The sequence below is a fragment of the Euleptes europaea genome, chromosome 9, assembly GCF_029931775.1.
Source record: "Euleptes europaea isolate rEulEur1 chromosome 9, rEulEur1.hap1, whole genome shotgun sequence".
Classification (NCBI taxonomy): domain Eukaryota; kingdom Metazoa; phylum Chordata; class Lepidosauria; order Squamata; family Sphaerodactylidae; genus Euleptes; species Euleptes europaea.
This window is the reverse complement of record NC_079320.1, coordinates 81,355,012-81,373,359: the sequence shown is the minus strand read 5'-3', so window position 1 is coordinate 81,373,359 and position 18,348 is coordinate 81,355,012. Positions and strand designations below refer to the sequence as shown.

The 18,348-nt window shown below is 42.9% G+C and overlaps 1 protein-coding gene across 3 annotated transcripts in view; it reads left to right on the top strand.

Annotated features, from left to right (window-relative positions):
* The window catches only part of SLIT2 (slit guidance ligand 2), a 353,730-nt gene extending 339,309 nt beyond the window's left edge, over window positions 1–14,421 (top strand). For 2 of the 3 annotated variants that reach the window (XM_056855205.1, XM_056855202.1), the window contains 5 exons: window positions 543–673; window positions 6,966–7,120; window positions 8,051–8,339; window positions 12,331–12,542; window positions 13,950–14,421. In XM_056855205.1, coding sequence (XP_056711183.1) covers window positions 543–673; window positions 6,966–7,120; window positions 8,051–8,339; window positions 12,331–12,542; window positions 13,950–14,191 — 1,029 coding nt within the window. In that variant the 3' untranslated portion in view covers window positions 14,192–14,421. Of the gene's footprint in view, window positions 1–542; window positions 674–6,965; window positions 7,121–8,050; window positions 8,340–12,330; window positions 12,543–13,187; window positions 13,277–13,949 lie in introns of all 3 variants that reach the window. The other variant, XM_056855201.1, reaches the window with a different exon arrangement.
* Window positions 14,422–18,348: the final 3,927 nt, after the last annotated feature.

Below are 18,348 nucleotides of genomic sequence, written 5' to 3'. Positions count from 1 at the left end.
TTTAGAGAACTTGAGAGCCAGTGTGGTATAGCGGTTAAAGTGTCAGACTAGGACCTGGGAAACCCAGGTGCGAATCCCGACTCTTTCACAGAAACTTGCTGGGTGACCTTGGGCCAGTCACACACTCGCAGCCTCGACCCTGGCAAGTATTTGGATGGGAGACCTCCAAGGAATACCAGGGTCGTGACGCGGAGGCAGGCAATGGCAAACCACCTCTGTATGTCTCTTGCCTTGAAAACCCTACGTGGTCGCCATAAATCAGCTGTGACTTGACAGCAAAAAAGAGAGAGAGAGAGAGAGCTTGCTATATAAAGCTATTGATGGCACTAGGATAAAGAAATGCTTGTTTTTTGTCAAAGCAACAGGATGAAATAAAGATAAAAAACAGAAGTGGTTTACAGCGTGAAGAACTTTTTTGAATGAATCTTTATTGCTCATTGACAAAGTCTTAACCATTCATAGTATAGGAAGATCTTTTTTAACAGTGAAACTTCTGTGAGTAGCTTCATTTTCGTCTAACATAAAATTTGATTCATCGTCAGATTGCTACAAATGAGGACAGTGGGATCCTGTTGTATAAAGGTGACCAAGATCACATAGCCGTGGAACTGTATCGGGGGCGAGTGAGGGTCAGCTATGATACGGGGTCGTATCCAACGTCTGCCATCTATAGGTGAGACTATATATATATAAATATTGAACACATCTGTCTGTGCCTGTAGAGCCCAAATGGAAGCCAAACGCTAGTAGCTATTGGTCATTTTGGCCAGCCAGCCCCTTGTTACCAAGAGTGAAAGAGAAGATGCCGCTTGCCTAGTCTGGCTTCTTTCAAGCACTAGATGCCAAACTCCTAGAATGAAAGGCTTTTGTTTGTAGCCGTCTCTTGGAGTTTTAAGCAGGTACTTCTGACTTCAGTTGTCCTTTGCCCATCTGGCAGTGATGATTTCAGGAGCTCGAGTATGCACTGGTGTTATAGAGGGCCGTGCATATTGATAAACCCGAACCGAAAATAAACCCGAAAAAGGCTTTTTCGGCTTCTTTCAGGTTTAATTTAATCCAAATATTAAAACTGGGAATCAAGCCTAAGCCGGATAGCTTATTGCAAAAAAAGGGGATTTGGCTTTTTTGGAATTCGGTTTCCCCCAGGCTTTTTCCTATGGGGATTTTTTAATGACCTCTGGGAGAGACACTTTTTAAGGTAGAGTCACCAAATTCGCAGCATAGCTGCAGGTGACTCTCCTTGCATAAGCCCTAAAGTTTAGGATGGGGGTCCAATTTTATGGGCCCCCAAAGGGGTTTCCCCCATTCTCCATAGAATAATGTGTTTCTATGGAGGAGGGAGTTGACCCCTTTGGAACCCGATAAAATTGCCCCCCTGTCCCAAACTTTACCAAACTTTGGGGTTTATGCGAGAAGAGTTTTTTGGGGGGAAACCTGGAAATAAAGCTGAATACCCATTTACCGGTATGAGTATTTGGCTTATTTCAGATTTACCAAAAAAATTCAGGCCCAATAAACCCGAACCTGAAATTTACTGAATTTGGGTTTTTTTGCACAGCCCTAGTGTTAAATGTAGGTGGGTTGATAACTTGTGTGTATGCATGTAAGCTACATGAAAGCAAACTCCACCATCTAGTAGTGCAGGTTTAGGGGGCAGAGCCGTGTAGCTGGGCAGAGGCCACCACCTCATTCGTGTTGGGCTGTAGCAGAAGCAAGTTGAAGCAGGTTCAGATTGTTGATTCTGGGATGGACAGTAAAAGGTTCACCAGTAACTGAACGTCAGATTTTAAAGATCAAGTGTTTTGTTTTTTTTAAGTTTCAGCTATATATTAAAAAAGACTAACCTGGTTTAAAATGAAATAAGTGTTTAATACTAACAGATTCTGCATCTGATTCCCATGGGTGGCCCCCACTATTCATATGCAAAAAAACTCTTCAGGGGATTATCTGCAAACTTGGGTTTGCAAAAAAAATCCCCTGGATGGATGGATGGATGGATGGATGGATGGATGGATGGATGGATGGATGGAAGGAACTACTGTTTTAATTTCAGAAATTAGTGATTTTAACTAGGATTAAATTTTTCCTGTATATTTTGTTGTGTGTATATTGTTTTTTACCCGATGTTAGCTGCTCTGACAGCAGGTTATAAATCCAAAGATAAAATAAAAGGCAAGGCAAGGCAAAAGAAAGGAAGGAAGAAATAAATAAATTTGGGGTTAAAATCCTCCCAAAGCAACGAGGGGGGGGAATATAAGCAATTAAGGGAGATGGGGAGGGGTGAGGAAGGTGGCGAAGGGGGGAACCAAGGAATTGGAAGGGTTGGGATGCGGGAGGAAACGGATAGTTGACTCTGTGGGCTGATGGGGAGACCAGAGAAAAAGCAAGAAGGAAGGACTGCAGTTAGAGGGCTGCTGCTGTCTTGAACATGAGTTGGCCAAAGAAAGGGTCAGGTAGTTCTCCAGGACCCGCCTGCAAGCGCCTTATTCTCTGGCAGATAGAGTGTATGAATGGGACAGCAATCCTGAGCACCAGGGCAGCTGAGGAGGGAGAGAAGGAGCAAGTAAGGAGATGAGGAGGGGAGGGCAATTGCCAGAGCAGGATTAATCTGGAGCTCTGTTTGCACTCATAAGCCTCGGTCAATCGCCATGCCTCACCCCAACTCAAGCCTCCCTATTGCTGGGAGGGGGAAAAAGGTGTGTGTGGGGTGGCAAGTTGGCGACATCTTTCCACCATCACCCTGCACTTGCCTGAAGGGTCAGCACTTTGGCTAGTATTTTTGAAACTTTAGAAGCAGCTGCCTGCCCGTTGGAAATAAGCTTTTCCAATAATTCCCTTCAAACAGCAAAACGGAATTAAAAGCCTAAATCCTTACCCTGGGGAAATAATGCTAAACTTTGTTAGGCAATAATATTAAAGGCCCCAGATGTTAGTAGATTGCTAAGAAAATATGTATGAATTTTTAAAAAAATGTTTCTGCAAAATCCAGTATTATCTGTACAGTAACAGCACCCTTTTAACATTCTCTTTAGATAGTATTTTCAGAGATGCTGTTCATCTTTATGATACCTTTGCTTATAGTTCTGAAAAAGTACTGTGATTTGTGCAGCTACTATATTCTTTTTCCACAAGCATAAATGCAGTCACATGGAATAAAAGCATTATCATGGTATGAAAGAGCCAGTAAAAACACTGAAGTGCACAAAAAAAAAGATATTGTTCTTTAATGTTAAATAAAACTTGTAATTTCTTTTAAAAAGTTATTCATTTACTTTCACCAAAAGGAGAGGACTTTTTGATCAGAGCAACAGGAATGAGAAATTGGAAACCATCTCCTATGGGTATCAATGTCTTGAGTGGTTTATTTCACACATGCACTAGGCCCCCTGAGTGACTCGACATTTTTTCTTTTTTTTCTTTCTTAAAAAAAAAGCAAAAAAAAAAATGAGGGGAAAAACCCAAATCCAGCAACTAAATAAAAAAGACAGAAAATGAAAAAAGTGTATTAGAGACAAAAATATAACAACAATGGTGATAGATCTACACATAACATTTAATGAAAGGTTTCCAAATATCTCAAAATAAGTCTATATGCAACCGTCCCCTATGTGCCACATGTTCAGATATTGATAAAGTTCCAAGGTCCTCAATCCACTGATTTATTGGAGGTGGGCATTTATCTCTCCAGTGCTTTAGTAAAAATATTTTGGCTGTAAAGGGCACGGAGGGTCCATTTTCATTGACTGTCTGTTAGCTTCCAAGAGATGAGCAAATAGTTTAGAAGTGTATAAGTATCTTCAAAACTCAATGAATATTCTAATACAAAATTGATACGAGTAATTTCCTCCCAGAAAAACCAAATGACTGGACATGGCCAAAGCATACGTTTAAGGAACGTTCCTGTGAGTTACAGTGCCAACAGTTAGACCCTTTACTTAATCCTTAGTTGCAAATGTAAATATTTCCATTCACCAGAAGTTGACAAGTCACATTTTTCTAATATAAAAGATTGAAGCTAGATCCATTTATTTGAACAACTGGAAACACTCAAAAGATTATTCCTCTTGAATTTATATTTAGGTTGGTTGCTGCCAACTATTTTTAGGGAAACAATGAGCAATCAGTGCTGCATTTTGATTCTCTCTTTCTCCATTCTGGCTTCCCTCATTATCCTGACCTGGATGGCCCAGGCTATCCAATCTCGGTCAGATCTTGCACCCTTTTCTAATTTATTTCAGACATTTCATGGTTGTTGTTTTTCTCTCTCTTCCTTTTCCTGATTGATTTTAAGAAACCAAAGCAAACTTCCTTCAGCTGTATTATTCTTGTTGGGCAGCGGAGGGGCAGAGCTGCATAGGAACCAGCGTGACCCCTACACCAGTGTCTGTGCCGCATGCATCATGCAAACTGGCACGGACACCAGTGCAGGGCGATTCATGTTGGCCCCGGGGGAGCTGCAGTGTGAGTCCCCTCACCTGCGCTGCCTCCCCAGTGGCATATGTCCATCACAAGTGCTGATGCCGGCGTCCTTTGAGGCATTCCTGGGGCGTTCCCAGGGGAGGAGCTGCCTTTAGGCAGCTTCCTAACCCCTTTCATCCCGAATATGCGCCATTGTGCAGTCGGCAAGATACGCCTACAAAATCGTGGCACAGCCCCATGTCAACTCTATGGGGAGAGCCATGGGGTTGTTTTTGCTAAACATAATTTTTAATTCATATTTTTGCTTGCTGTACTGGCAGCAAGCTGCTCAGGAGACAGTGCCTCCTGCCGCTGTGTAACACCCTCCCTTCAGGAATGGGCTGTTAAGTCTTCCACAGAAAACCCAGCATCCAAAGAACCAAATGGGAAGCTTCTGAATGCACTATGAGACTTCTGAGCCCCTCCCTCCTTCCTGCTTTTCCCCCAGCTCCCATACCACATACCTTGGCAGTTAGAAAAAGAAATCAGGGAAGTCCCATGTGCACATGGAAGTGCTTGGGCACACGGCTCTTTGGACCCTAGCCAAAGACGTTGAAGCCCCTGTTTCAAAATACATTGAGGGGCTTTGGCTTGAGGACTAGCTTTTCCCCTGAAGGCCAAGGTCCTAATTCAGAAGCTCTGGTGTGAGCAGGGAACTATGTTTCCTTTGCGGGGAGGGTAGTGATATTGTGCTGAGTTACGTTTTAGAGGCTGATTTAATGGTCTAGTTTTTATTCTTATATATTGTGGTTTTATTATTGTGAAACTCTTTGATTTTACTTCCCATTGCCCCTCACTTTGGAACCCATTGTTTGGGAGAACAGCAGGCATACATTTATTTAAATAAATACATGCATCCACAAATTCTACAACCATGGAAGGTTTCTGTTCCTAAAAGAGATGTCCCTACATTTGTGCTCTATATGTGACAGTTTGGTAGTCAGGAAAGGTCATTTCTGCATGTGTGTCTAGGAGGACTCATTGGGGCCAGGCCTGGCAGCAACCATTGGGTGACTCATTACCACATGATTCACCCAGGCCTAGCTGCTTGCTACTGCTCAACAGCAGCCACCCCACAGAAGCCAGTGTGGTGTAGTGGTTAGAAATTCAGACTAGAATCTGGGAATCCCTGGTTCAAATCAACACTCTTCTGTGGAAACCAACTAGGCAACCTTGGGCCAGTTATGCATTCTCAGCCTAATATATTTCAGGGAAGTAGGGAAAGGTGAGGCTATGGGGGTTACCTAGGGATGCCAGCCTCCAGGTGGAGCCTGGGAATCTCCCAGAATTACTGCTCATCTCCAGACTACAGAGATCAGTTTTCCTGGAGAAAATTGATGCTTTGGAGGGTGGACTCTATGACATTGTACCCCACTGAGTTTCCTCCCCTGGCTTCACCCCCAAATCTTGAGGAAGTTCCCAACATGGAGATGGCAATATTACCCCCTTCCCTCTGCTGGTGGCTGGGGAGACCCGGCAACCCTAAGGTTACCAGGAGGAGGGGAAGAGGAAATAGTATGGGGAAGGTGATACAGGAGGAAATCAGGTTCTCTCACAAGTCTATACTTTGCAACTAGGCCTGGCCTGGTGATTGGCACTAGGGCTGTTGGGAAATTGTTTTTGGTGAAATTCGGGTTTGGGTTTATTGGCCATTCCCCCCCCCCCCCGGAAAACCCGAATGTCTAATTTCCTATACCGGTAAAGGTAGGAATTCGGCTTTAAATTTGGGTTTCCCTAAAGATTCGGCCATTTAAACCCCGTGGGGGCTTTCCACGGCTTTCCATGGCTTATGGGGGGCATTTTTGCAGGTAGAGGTCCCAATTTTTCAGGATAGCTAGAAGGGACTCTCCTTGCAAGAACCCCCACGTTTGGTAAAGATTGGGTCAGGGGGTCCGGAGTTTTGGGGTCTGGAAGGGGTCTGGAACACCTGCTCAGTCTTAGTAATTAAAAAAAAAACAGTGTTTTTGTTAGCATTTCAAAGGGGTTTTGAAGGATACATTTAAGCTAATAAAAGCACAAGGGAGCCCAGTTTCGACTGGCAAAACCTAGTGGTGTTGTGAAGGTTGAATCCACCACCCCCTTTCCTCATGACCCTGAAGTGCCAAGTGAGCAGGAAAACTGTACATTTCTAAGAAGGAGTCTAGACTGTCCTGTGTCTTTAGCAACATTCTTTGGGTCAGGGCTACAACTCATCTGCTTCAGGGACCTTAACTGCATGTGAATTTGTTCATTGACAAGTATGTTGGTCAACTAGGAAATGCAATCCCTTGGGCTACCACAGCTCATGATATCTAACACCTTGCCCACAGTCCACAGTTGTTCACTGCAAAAAATAAAGTATGCAATTGAAAACTGTTGACAGGAACCAGGAATTATCACATTGTCCATTCCTTCACGTTTTCAGAGTGCAAATTGCCTGAAGTAAATTAGTTGTGCAGCTATAATATGTTTAAATCTTCTCACAGTGACCCACATATTTAAAAAATTAAGCATCACTCTTTTTTCAGTGTGGAGACAATCAATGATGGTCACTTCCACATAGTTGAGTTACTGGCTATGGATCAGATTCTGTCTTTGTCTGTTGATGGAGGAAGTCCCAAAGTCATCACCAACTTGTCTTATCAATCTACTCTGAATTTCGACTCACCTCTGTATGTAGGAGGTAAGAGAACGCATTGTTTTATAAAGGTAGATAGGAATAGCTCGTGGATTCTGGGAGAAAATGAATGATAATATAATGTTCCAAGTGAAACTAATAACAGTATTGTTTGTGAACTTTTGGACAGCAGTAATTTCACAGTGGTACGTTGACAATGTAACTGAGGCTTGGGGTTGGTCAAAATCTGCTGATTCAGATTTGATGCATGGCCGCTTTCAGGGTGTGGAGTCAGAGAATTTCTTTTTCCAGGTGACCCGATGTATAACAAACTCAGTATGTGTCAAAAGATATGCAAGATGAAACAACGTAGTATGATAAAAGGGTGGTAATTTCCATTATCTGTTCCATGTTATATCCGTGTTACATCTTTCAGCCAACCCAGGTCCATGGAGATTACATGATGTGATTAGGGAAAATATTGCTCAGCCCAGTTGCCTGAATCAACTCTTAGAAAACTGGGCTTGTAGCTCCAACCTCCATGGCTGCTAATGGTTATCTTACAGTTAATTATTTGGAATAAACAAGACAGTCTTCAGCGTGGTGTAGTGGTTAAGAGCAGCGGACTCTAATCTGGAGAACCGGATTTGATTCCCCACTCCTCCACATGAGTGGCGGACTTTAATCTGGAGAACTGGGTTTGTTTACCCACTCCTACATATGAGTGGTGGACTCTAATCTGGTGAACCGGGTTGGTTTCGCCACTCCTCCACATGAAGCCTTCTGGGTGACCATGGGCTAGTCACAGTTCTCTCCAAACTCTCTCAGTTCCCTTCAGAGGGGAAGGGAAGGCGATTGTTTTGAGACTCCTTAAAGGTAGAGAAAATTGGGATATAAAAACCAACTTCTCCTCCTCCTCCTCCTCCTCTTCTTCTTCTTCTTCTGATGATGATGATGATTCATTTCAAGGGAGTGGCCAGCCTGTTTGTTTTCCAGGGATGCCTATGAAGAACAACGTTGCTGCTTTGCAACAGTCCCCGGGTCAAAATGGCACCAGCTTCCAAGGCTGCATCCGTAATTTGTATATCAATAGTGAACTGCAAGACTTTAGGAATGTCCCGCTGCCAATTGGAATTCTCCCAGGCTGTGAGCCCTGTCACAAGAAGGTGTGCATCCATGGAACATGCCACGTGACAAGCCAATCAGGCTTTATGTGTGAGTGTGACGGAGGATGGACTGGCCAACTTTGTGATCAGCAAACCAATGATCCTTGTCTAGGAAATAAGTAAGTCTGTTTTTCAATGCCTTCTAATTCCTATTGGAGAGACAGTATGGTGTAGAAGTTAGAGTGCTAGAGTTGGCCTGGAAAATCCACGCTGAAAGCCCACGAACTGTGAATCTCACTGGGTGACCATGGACCAAATATTCTTTCTTAGCCTAACCTACCTCACAGGATTATTGTGAGGATATATTGGAGACATGTAAATTGGACAAAGGCTTTGTTTCCTCAACAGGCTAGGATATTCACAGACAATTCACAGCCAATGCTGATTCTGTAAACATAGGCAGATCATGAGAAGGATGGCAGGAAGGGTTGTGTCAGTGTTTGGCTCTCGTGGCCCTTTCTTATATGCCCAGGTTAATGCCGATCGCGTTTGGGGTCAGGAAGCAATTTTCCTCCAGGCCAGATTGGCCAGAGCTCCTGGAGGTTTTTTTCCCCACGTTCTGGGCATGGAGTAGGGGTTACTGGGGGTGCCGGGGGAGGTAGTTGTGAATTTCCTGCATTGTGCAGGACTAATTGACCCTGGTGATCCCTTCCAACTCTATGATTCTATTCTTCTAATTGAGAAGGTATAGAAAAGAGCAGCCCTGACCTGGATGGCCCAGGCTAGCCTGATCTCGTCAGATCTCAGAAGCTAAGCAGGGTCAGCCCTGGTTAGTATTTGGAAGGGAGACCACCAAGGAATACCAGGGTTGCTGTGCAGAGGAAGGCACTGGCAAACCACCTCTGTTAGTCTCTTGCCATGAAAACCCCCCCAAAAAGGGGTCGCCATAAGTCGGCTGTGACTTGAAGGCACTTTACACACACACACAGAAAAGAGCAACAAAAATGAGCATGGGGCTAGAACAACTGCCCTATGAGGAGCGGTTAAAATGCTTAGGGCTGTTAAACTTGGAAAGAAGGCGGTTAAGAGGAGACATGAGAGAGGTATATAAAATTATGGTATGGAGAGAGTGGGCAAGGAGAAGCTTTTCTCCCTCATAATCTCAGAATGCAGGGTCTGCTGAATCTGGAGTGTGAGAGATTCAAAACTGATAAAAGGACGTCTTTCTTCACACAACACATTGTTAAATTGTGGAACTCCCTGCCCCAGGATATGGTGATGGCTGCCAACATGGAAGGTTGTAAGAGGGAAGTGGACATTTTCATGGAGGGATAGGGCTATCTATGGCTACTAGTCAAAATGGATATTGGTCATGATTCATACCTATTCTCTCCAGGATCAGAGGAGCTTGTCTACTGTGGAACACAGGCAGGATAATACTGCAGTCGTCTTGTTTGTGGGCAGTCGTCTTGTTTGTGGGCTTCCTAGAGGCACCTGGTTGGCCACTATGTGAACAGATTGCTGGACTTGATGATCCTTGGTCTGATCCAGCATGGCTTTTCTTATGTCCTTAATTCCAACAGGGTCCATACTAACAGCACATTCCTGACCGGAATGCTTGCGCCAGGTTTAGGAGGCAACGCAGCAGCTGCCGAAACCTCCACCCGGCGCAAAAAACCCGTGCAACCCTCATAGGGTTGCACAGGAGATACACCATTTAAAAGGGTGTTCCCGAGGGGCGTTCCTGAGCCGTCACAGCGGCCCTGCCCTCTGGCTAGCACTGTGATGCCCCAGGAACACCTCCCAGGACACCGGTAGCAGGCTCCGTCGGCGTTCGGGCCTGGCGCTGCTGTGGCAGTGGCCGGAAACTGGCTTCCAGCCCTCCACGCCGGCACTGGGGCCACAAACGCCAGTGTGCGCCTCCCAGACACCAGTGTTGTAGGCCCTTGCACCAGCGTAGGCTTACACTGGCCTCCTTTGGGCACAGCCGCCGGCGCATGTCAGGAATGCGCTGTAAGTCAGCGTGAATGGAATTTTTTTTAGTTGACAGGGATGTTAACACAACAAGATCCTTCTTTTCTAAATGTACCTCGATTGATTACTGAGTGGTCGTGGATAATTTTCAGGGACTAGGTAAAGGATAATGTCTGTTTCTGAGTCTGCCTTCTTTCCTGAGGTTTGATGAAATTATGTAGAATTTCAGTTAAGCCTGCCCTTCTCTGCTGAATTGCCAAGATTGGAGGGGGAATGAAGGCTTTATGGTAACAACTTCTAGTCCTTTTCCAGCTCAAAATCACCTCCCTCAAGCTGTTTTTAAACTCTCATGGGGGAAACTCGGCATTCACTGTATCTTTCTTCAGTACTTTGGGAAAGACAGTTTTGAGACTGATTAAAACATCTGGAGATAACTTTGCATCCTAATCAAGGCCAAGCTAGACAGGATGGGAACACTGAGATGGCTTTTCGGGGGGCACAGCCTTTGAATCTCTGGTTACCCTTATTTTAATTGGAGACCAAATGGCCTCCCCCTTGTCTTAGTCTGACACTCTAACTACTGCACCACTCTGGAAGTCCTTTAATTCTGTTCATCTTCTGGTTCTTAAATTGAATCTTGAGTCTAAAGTAAATGTCATTAGGAGTGGTCTTAGCCAATGGGCAACTGAGGCAGGTACCCCAGGGCCCCCCGCACATGGGGGCCCCAATCCCCTACAGCCTTGTTCCCTTGGAGGAGGAGGAGGGAGAGGAGGCTGCTGCCGACACTTGCACCAGCTCCATCTGAGGCTCAGACATCTGGCTTCCAGCAGCAGTGGGGGTTCCCACACCCCCTCGCACAGCATGAAGGCCACCCCATACCTTCATATCTTCGGGACCGCCTCTCCTGGTCATCTTTATGGTCATCTGACAACAACTTACTGGTGGTCCCTGGCCCTAAGAATGTGCTCCTTGACAAGAGCCAGGGCCTTTTCAGCCCTGGCACCGGCCTGGTGGAATGCTCTGTCTGGTGACATCAGGGCCCTGCAGGACCTTAGAGAGCTCCGCAGGGCCTGCAAGACAGAGCGTTTCCACCAGGCCTATGGCTGAGGACAGCCGCAAATATCATCTGCTGGCCTCCCTATTATTCCCCCCTCCTGTCATATTATTAATGTCAACAGAGGGATAACCTGCAGGAATTATCCGGCAATATTAGTTGTGGTTAGACACAATCTGTAATTTTGTATTTTTAAGTTTTAATTGAGATTTTATTGTTTTAAATTTAGATTTTTATTACTGACGTATTAATACTTTTATATGGATGTTACCCGCCCTGAGCTGGCTTCAGCTGGGAAGGGTGGGCTACAAATCACAAAATAAATAAATAAATAAATAAATAAATGTCCCATCCTGAACTTTTGCTTTGCACCCCAAAATTATTAAGACCACCTCTGAATGTCATCTTTTCTTTGGCTACAGGTCAAAATGTCGAACAATATAGCAGATTTGCTTTAACTCAAAAGCATATAATACTGTGAAAAAACCTTGAATTCTGTTTGGGGGGGGGGACTAGCGAGCAGTGGTCTGTTGTAAGAGCCTGGAGTGAACTCCAAAACCATCAGAGCTTCTCCTAGCCCTGGCATCTTCATAGTGTATGAATGAATTGCAATTTCAGTTGAGCATGAAACGACCTGTTCTGTTTTGTTTTGAAATAGAAGGCTCTGTGGGGGTGGGGAAGTGGGCGGAAAATACAGGTAAGTTGTGGCTTTTGCTCCTTGCAAACTTTAATATCTTTTTTTCAAGTTGAGTCACTTTCAGCCAGATTATGCATTCCGTGCTCCCACAGTATCTCACAAATGGGTGGGGGAAGCCCTATTTCTCGAGGAATGCACAGTCTGGTATCTGTGACATGCTGCTCAGGTCTTCCATAACACATCTACAGTGGCAGTATTCCAGCACTAACCAAAGAACGTCCTGTGCGGTGCCATACGCTTGTACTAACCTCGCAGACCAAGTAACCCACAAAACTGCTTCGCCATGGCTTTCTGGAAAAGTACATTCTAAAAAAAGGGGGGGGACCCAAAACTATACGCCATCTCCTTTTTTGAATACAGTCCAAAGCATTTATAGCCAATTTTGCGATGCCTTCATTGGATAAATAATTTCTTTTTATTCTCTTGGGCTTGTCTTCCCCTGTAGATGTGTGCATGGTACCTGCTTGCCAATCAATGCGTTTTCATACAGTTGTAAATGCCTGCAGGGATATGGGGGAGTCCTCTGTGATGAAGATGAAGAACTGTTTAACCCCTGCCAGTCCATCCGATGTAAACATGGTAAATGTAGGCTTTCAGGCCTTGGGAAACCGTATTGCGAATGCAGCAGCGGATACACCGGGGACAGCTGCGATAAAGGTAGATAACCACTTTGTTTAGATCCAACGGGTAGCCATATTAATCTGTCGGTAGCAGTAGAAAAGAGCAAGAGTCCAGTAGCACCTTAAACTCTATCAAAATTTCTGGCAGGCTATGAGCTTTAATGAGCCGTGGCTCACGAAAGCTCATACCCTGCCATAAATGTTGTTAGTCTTTAAGGTGCTACTGGACTCTTGCTCTTTTCTACAACCACTCTGTTTGTCATCGATTCACATAGAAATGGTCATTTTTATCATCCAGAGATTTAAGATGATAAAACATTTCATTCCATTCTTGCTCATGCTAAGTACATTTTTCTTTGTCCCAGGGTGTGTGTTTTGTTTTTGCATTTCTTTTTTTACCTTTTATAAACTGTACAGAGCTTGTTTCCCTAAGAAAAAATATTTTTTAATATAATTTAAACTTTTTATTACGTTATTATGAAGAATGAGGGGGGAAATCCCTTTTAAAAAAGGTTCCTTGCATTTTATGACATTTGGAAGATTTTTCCTCTTTGTCAAATATTTTGCTGTCACCCCTTTTTTCCTTTATTCAAAAGCGACTTTTTGCTATATTTAAACTGCTGCCTTTTACCTGCTGTATCTTTCTGTATTTATTGTTTCTCTGCCTTCTGCAACTGAGAAGCCAAATCCAATGATTCTGCTCCTAGTTTTATCACAAACTCTACTTTTGACCTCCCATCTTCAGCTGATTTATCACAGCGAATTATACAGGTGAGATAGATGAAAACAGGATGACTTTTTCCTTCCATTGTCTTGTTTCTTTTCTCCCCTTGTCTATCAAGGCTGTCTTCCTTCCTCTCCTGCTGTCTTTCTTTCATGAGCAGGCATTTATTTATTTCGTTCTTTGCATCAATGTGACTAGAATAGAATGGGTGGGGGAGGTCAAGCCTTTAAACCAGATGTCTTCTATTTAAACTGGTTTTATGCCTTGGTAATTTATGCAGTTAGTGGAATGTAACTTCTATTAAATAACAGATTGAATAATATTTAACTCCAGGTCTAATAAATGAAATTGCATATAGTCTCAAGCACTTCCCACCAGTAAAAGGAACCAGCTGCCTATGCCATTAAGGATAGATGAGGCGTATTTTTGTAATAAAGAAAAAAAAAAGATTTACATTTCCAATTTTCTTGTTGTAATAATACTATATTTATGGTTTAGATATAAATCATCACTGCAAAATACATTGATCTGAAGAAGTGTCGTCCGGTTTTAATTCTGCGTATCAAAACCATTATTTTCCATTGCGTAATGCAATCACAATGCACACCCAAAACCATATTTAGAAGCCTCTTATTAGAAGTGGACATTAGAAGCCATTGTAGGACTAATATCATTAAAAGGTATGTAATTTGATGAGCGTTCTTTTCCTTCTTGTTTCAGAAATCTCTTGTCGAGGGGAACGAATCCGAGATCACTTCCAAAAGCAGCAAGGCTACGCCGCGTGCCAGACGACCAAGAAGGTATCGAGACTAGAATGCCGAGGAGGGTGTTCAGTTGGGCAGTGCTGTGGGCCACTGAGGAGCAAGAGGAGGAAATACTCTTTTGAATGCACGGACGGGTCGTCGTTTGTGGATGAGGTCGAGAAAGTGGTGAAGTGTGGCTGTACAACGTGCCCCTCCTAATCGCTCTCTATTTTGCCCACGTCTATTTTTTTTAAATGGTGTATACTTATTGACCATGTCGGACTAATTAACGCTTCATAGTGGAAAGATTTGAAATATATTGTAAAATACAGAACAGACTTATTTTTATTATGAGAATAAAGACTTCATTTTTTTCTTCACTTGCAAAAAAAAAATTGAAATCATGTGCTTGAACTGCGAGACTTCTTCTGACCAAGAGGATCATTGAAGAAAAATAAAATAAAGACCTAGTAACCTTTCTACAGCGATTGGAAACTTAACTGCTTTTAACATCAGTCCTTTATAACATGCTGAAGATAAACAGGCACCTTCCACGTGACTTTTGACCCTTCCATTCTTACCGATCAACGAGAACAAGAGACTTCTTTTTTTACTTTCTTAACAGTAGTTTTTGGCGGGGTTTTGTATTCTTTTGACAACACCATATCATACTCTTCCAGGAGGTAGGAAGAAGAATGGCAGGTGAAAAGAATCCACTTGTGCAAGTTTAACAAATATACGTGATGTGTTTTGTATGGCGTTCGATATGCAAGTTGGAGAGGAAATGGGGGATCTCACCTCCTGGACAGAAGAGGATCCCCCCACAACCCTGAAATCTTCTGATGTACACTTTTATGTGGGCATGTTGGCAAAAGAAGAAATCAAGTGTTTATCCATCCTTTTCCAGTATTAATTTTTTGTACTATAAATGTTAAGGGTAAAAATATAGATTATTGTTGAGAAAATTAGGTATAATATGGAGTTTTGGTTTCTATGAATTTTGAACAGCTCTATACAGTATTCAGTTTATTGAGAAATATTTATTGTTTCAAAGTACACTGTACTTAACATTTTAGGCCACCCCCTTTTACTGTTTTTTTTTTCAGTGCTTTAATATATATTAATTTATATTTGTCCTGATATTTTTGTACTTCCTGTTTTTTTTTTAAAAAAGACATAAAATCAGGATATTTGCAATAGAACTAACATAGCATATTCTCTTGGGGTAAAATAGATTTGGTCTGGGTTCTTTAATTCTTTTCCCCCTATCAACCTATCATGTGGTATCACAGACAGAACTGGAAACAACTACCAGTTGTAGTTTTCATGGTAGCAAAGAGTAAGTCACCTCTTACATCCCTGTAATGTATGAGAGAAGAACAAATGTCTTTACCGTAGATGGCAAGTGTATAGAATTGAGCGTTCCCCTAAATATACGTTACTTTACAGCAAATGAACTGGTGTGTAGAAAATGACTCTAGGAAGTAGATCTTTACAAACTAATATTTCTTTGGACTTCCTTACCTTTAAAATTAAAAAGAGAGAGGCTGTATTACCAAGAACTGTGATTCCCCACCCCCAAAAAACATTAAAACTACTTTATTTCCCTAATGTTTCCCTTTGTTAACTATGTTGCTGCTAAATCACAATATAAAATTGGTAAAAATTCTTCACATTGGGTTGTGTTCTTCTTTCAGTAAATCTTGGGGTACCCTGTGAAAAGGTGTTTTCCCCCCAGTTTTTAAAAAAAAGAAAAATATTAGATGTACATGTGTTATACCGTGTGGCTTTGTCTGATTTGGACTGATATCAGTAAATTTACTGATGTTTGTAAATTAAACAGATATTTACTTCGGTGCCAGTTCTTATTTGTATTCTTCCAGGAAGTTTAACCCATTTACTGTGCTTGTATGTAAACACCATCAACTTTTTAAAAAATCAAATTTGACAAATTTTCCCTATTCAAGGATATATGTTGCTGAAAAACTGGAAGACGAATTCTCACAGGTATATTTCAGCTTCAGTTATTAGTCCACACAAGTCATCAGATTTGAAAAAAAGACTGAGGGGGAATGTGATAGAGGTTTATAAAATCATGCATGGAGTAGAGAGATAACTTTTCTTCCTCTCCCAAAACGGTAGAATTCAGAGGTATGCAATGAAGTTGATGGGCAGTAGATTCAAAACGAGCAAAAGGAAATACGTCTTTACTCAATGAGTGCTTAAAATGTGGAATTCACAGCCAGAGGATGTAGTGACAGCCAAAGACAAGGATGGCTTCAAAAGGGAATTAGACAGATTCATGGAGGAGAGATCCCTCAATGGCTCCTAACCATAGCGTTTAAAGGGAACCTCCACCTTCAGAGGCAGCAAACCTTTGAATACTATTGCCAGGGGGCAACTTCAGGAGAAGGCCTCGGCCTCTGTGCCCTGTTGTTGGCCCTCCAGAGTTACTCCTCAGCCACTGTGTGAGACAGGATGCTGGACTAGATGGAGCACTGATCTGATCCTACATGACTATCAGCACAAACCTAAGAACACTTTCCTGGGAGTAATCCCCGCTGAGTAGACCCGCTTGGGAAAGAGTTTCAAATGCAGCGCGGCTGTGTATCCAGCCACACAATCCCTCTGATGGAAGAGCATCTCCACTTGTGGAAGAGGGGGTCACTGATTTCTGCCAATTCCCCCCTCCCACTTTGCCTCCTCTGCTCTTCCTGAAGGTCCGCTGACTCCCAGGAACAAAATGGGGGGGGGTGTCGTTGGGCAGCAGCAGTAGGGAGAAATGGATGAGTTCTGCTTCCTTGAAGTCTGTGCATGGTTGGATACACAACACAGTGCTTTAATTCCAACTGTATAAAAATCCAGTTACAAAAAGATCTTGAGTACCAGGGCTGGGATTGACTCCTGCCTGATTCCCTGAAAATCCATTACCAAACAGAGTGAGTAATATTGGGAATGATAGACCAATGTTCTGGTGTGTGTGTGTTTTTTACTCATATGTTATCTTCATAAACTAGCTCCAAGGAAAAGTAATGATGGCTTTTCTAAAATGGTGAGGGAGACTTATAAGATGCCTATTAATATATGTCACAAAGGAGTACTGTTTTGCTACATTATTGTTTTGCCGTAAATGCATTTGGTTTTGTTAATTCTTTTGATACTTGGATTTGGTATGCAAGTTTTTCTGATCACCCATTGTTCTAAATTTGCAGTTCTAAAAATTAACTCACATCTGGGGACTTAGCAGTCTTCCAATACTGTGCAGTCTCCATGTGTGTTGCCAAACTTAGAGGCACAGTAACATGGTGTGAAGTGGAGGGGTTGTTATTTTGGTCATTTGTGAAGGTCTTCCGTTGTAAGACTCTCGGGTAGAAAGGTATTGTTTGACTGTTATTAGATCAATTTGTAATCCACTTCTTACAGTAAGATCTCACCACTGGAACCGGGAAGCTATGCAGATAAAGTAACTAAATGTTCCCTAATCAGGTCGTCTACGAATGATTTAGCCCTGGGTTCCCCACGAACGTGCGGTGCGCTACGGGCGAGAGGCGGCCCCCTTCCGGCCGCGCTTCACTCCCGAGGTGGACAGCTCTCCGCATCTGGCCGGGCGGCCCAGCTATCCGAGGCCAACCGAGGCTCCTCGGCGCTGCGGTATCGTTACGCTTAGGGGGGATTCTGATTTAGAGGTGTTCAGTCATAATCCCACAGATGGTAGCTTCGCCCCATTGGCTCCTCAGCCAAGCACAACTAAACTAAACAAATTGTCAAGTGTGCAAGCATCAAATTCTAGCTCTAAGTGAAAAAAAAATCTGTGAAACTTAGAAGTGTACAATCAAGGTATGGACTGATAAATAGCAGGGCACACAGGCACCCATGCCCAACAAAGTTTAGAGAATTTCCTTTCCTGCTGCCTCTAGTCACCTTTCAGTCCTTCACAATCGTAGCCCAACTACAGGCATACCTCATTTTATTGTGGTTCGCTTTATTGCGCTTCACAGATATCGGGTTTTTTTTTTTTTTACAAATTGAAGGTTTGTGGCAACCCTGCATTTAGCAAGTTATCAGCGCCATTTTTCCAACAGCATGTGCTCACTTCATGTTTCTGTATCACATTTTAGGACTAACATATTTTTAATTAAGGTACATACTTTTTCAGACACAATGCTATTTCACACTTAATAGACTACAGTATAGTGTAAACATAACTTTTATATGCACTAGGAAACAAAAAACAATTGTGTGACTTGCTTTATTGCAATGGTCTGAAATCTCCAAGTTACACCTGTATAACCTTTCCCCCTTCCTTGTACCCTAGAATCCCACTTCCTCTCACAAATCCTAACCTTCACCCAACTTTCCGGCTTACTCCAACTGTC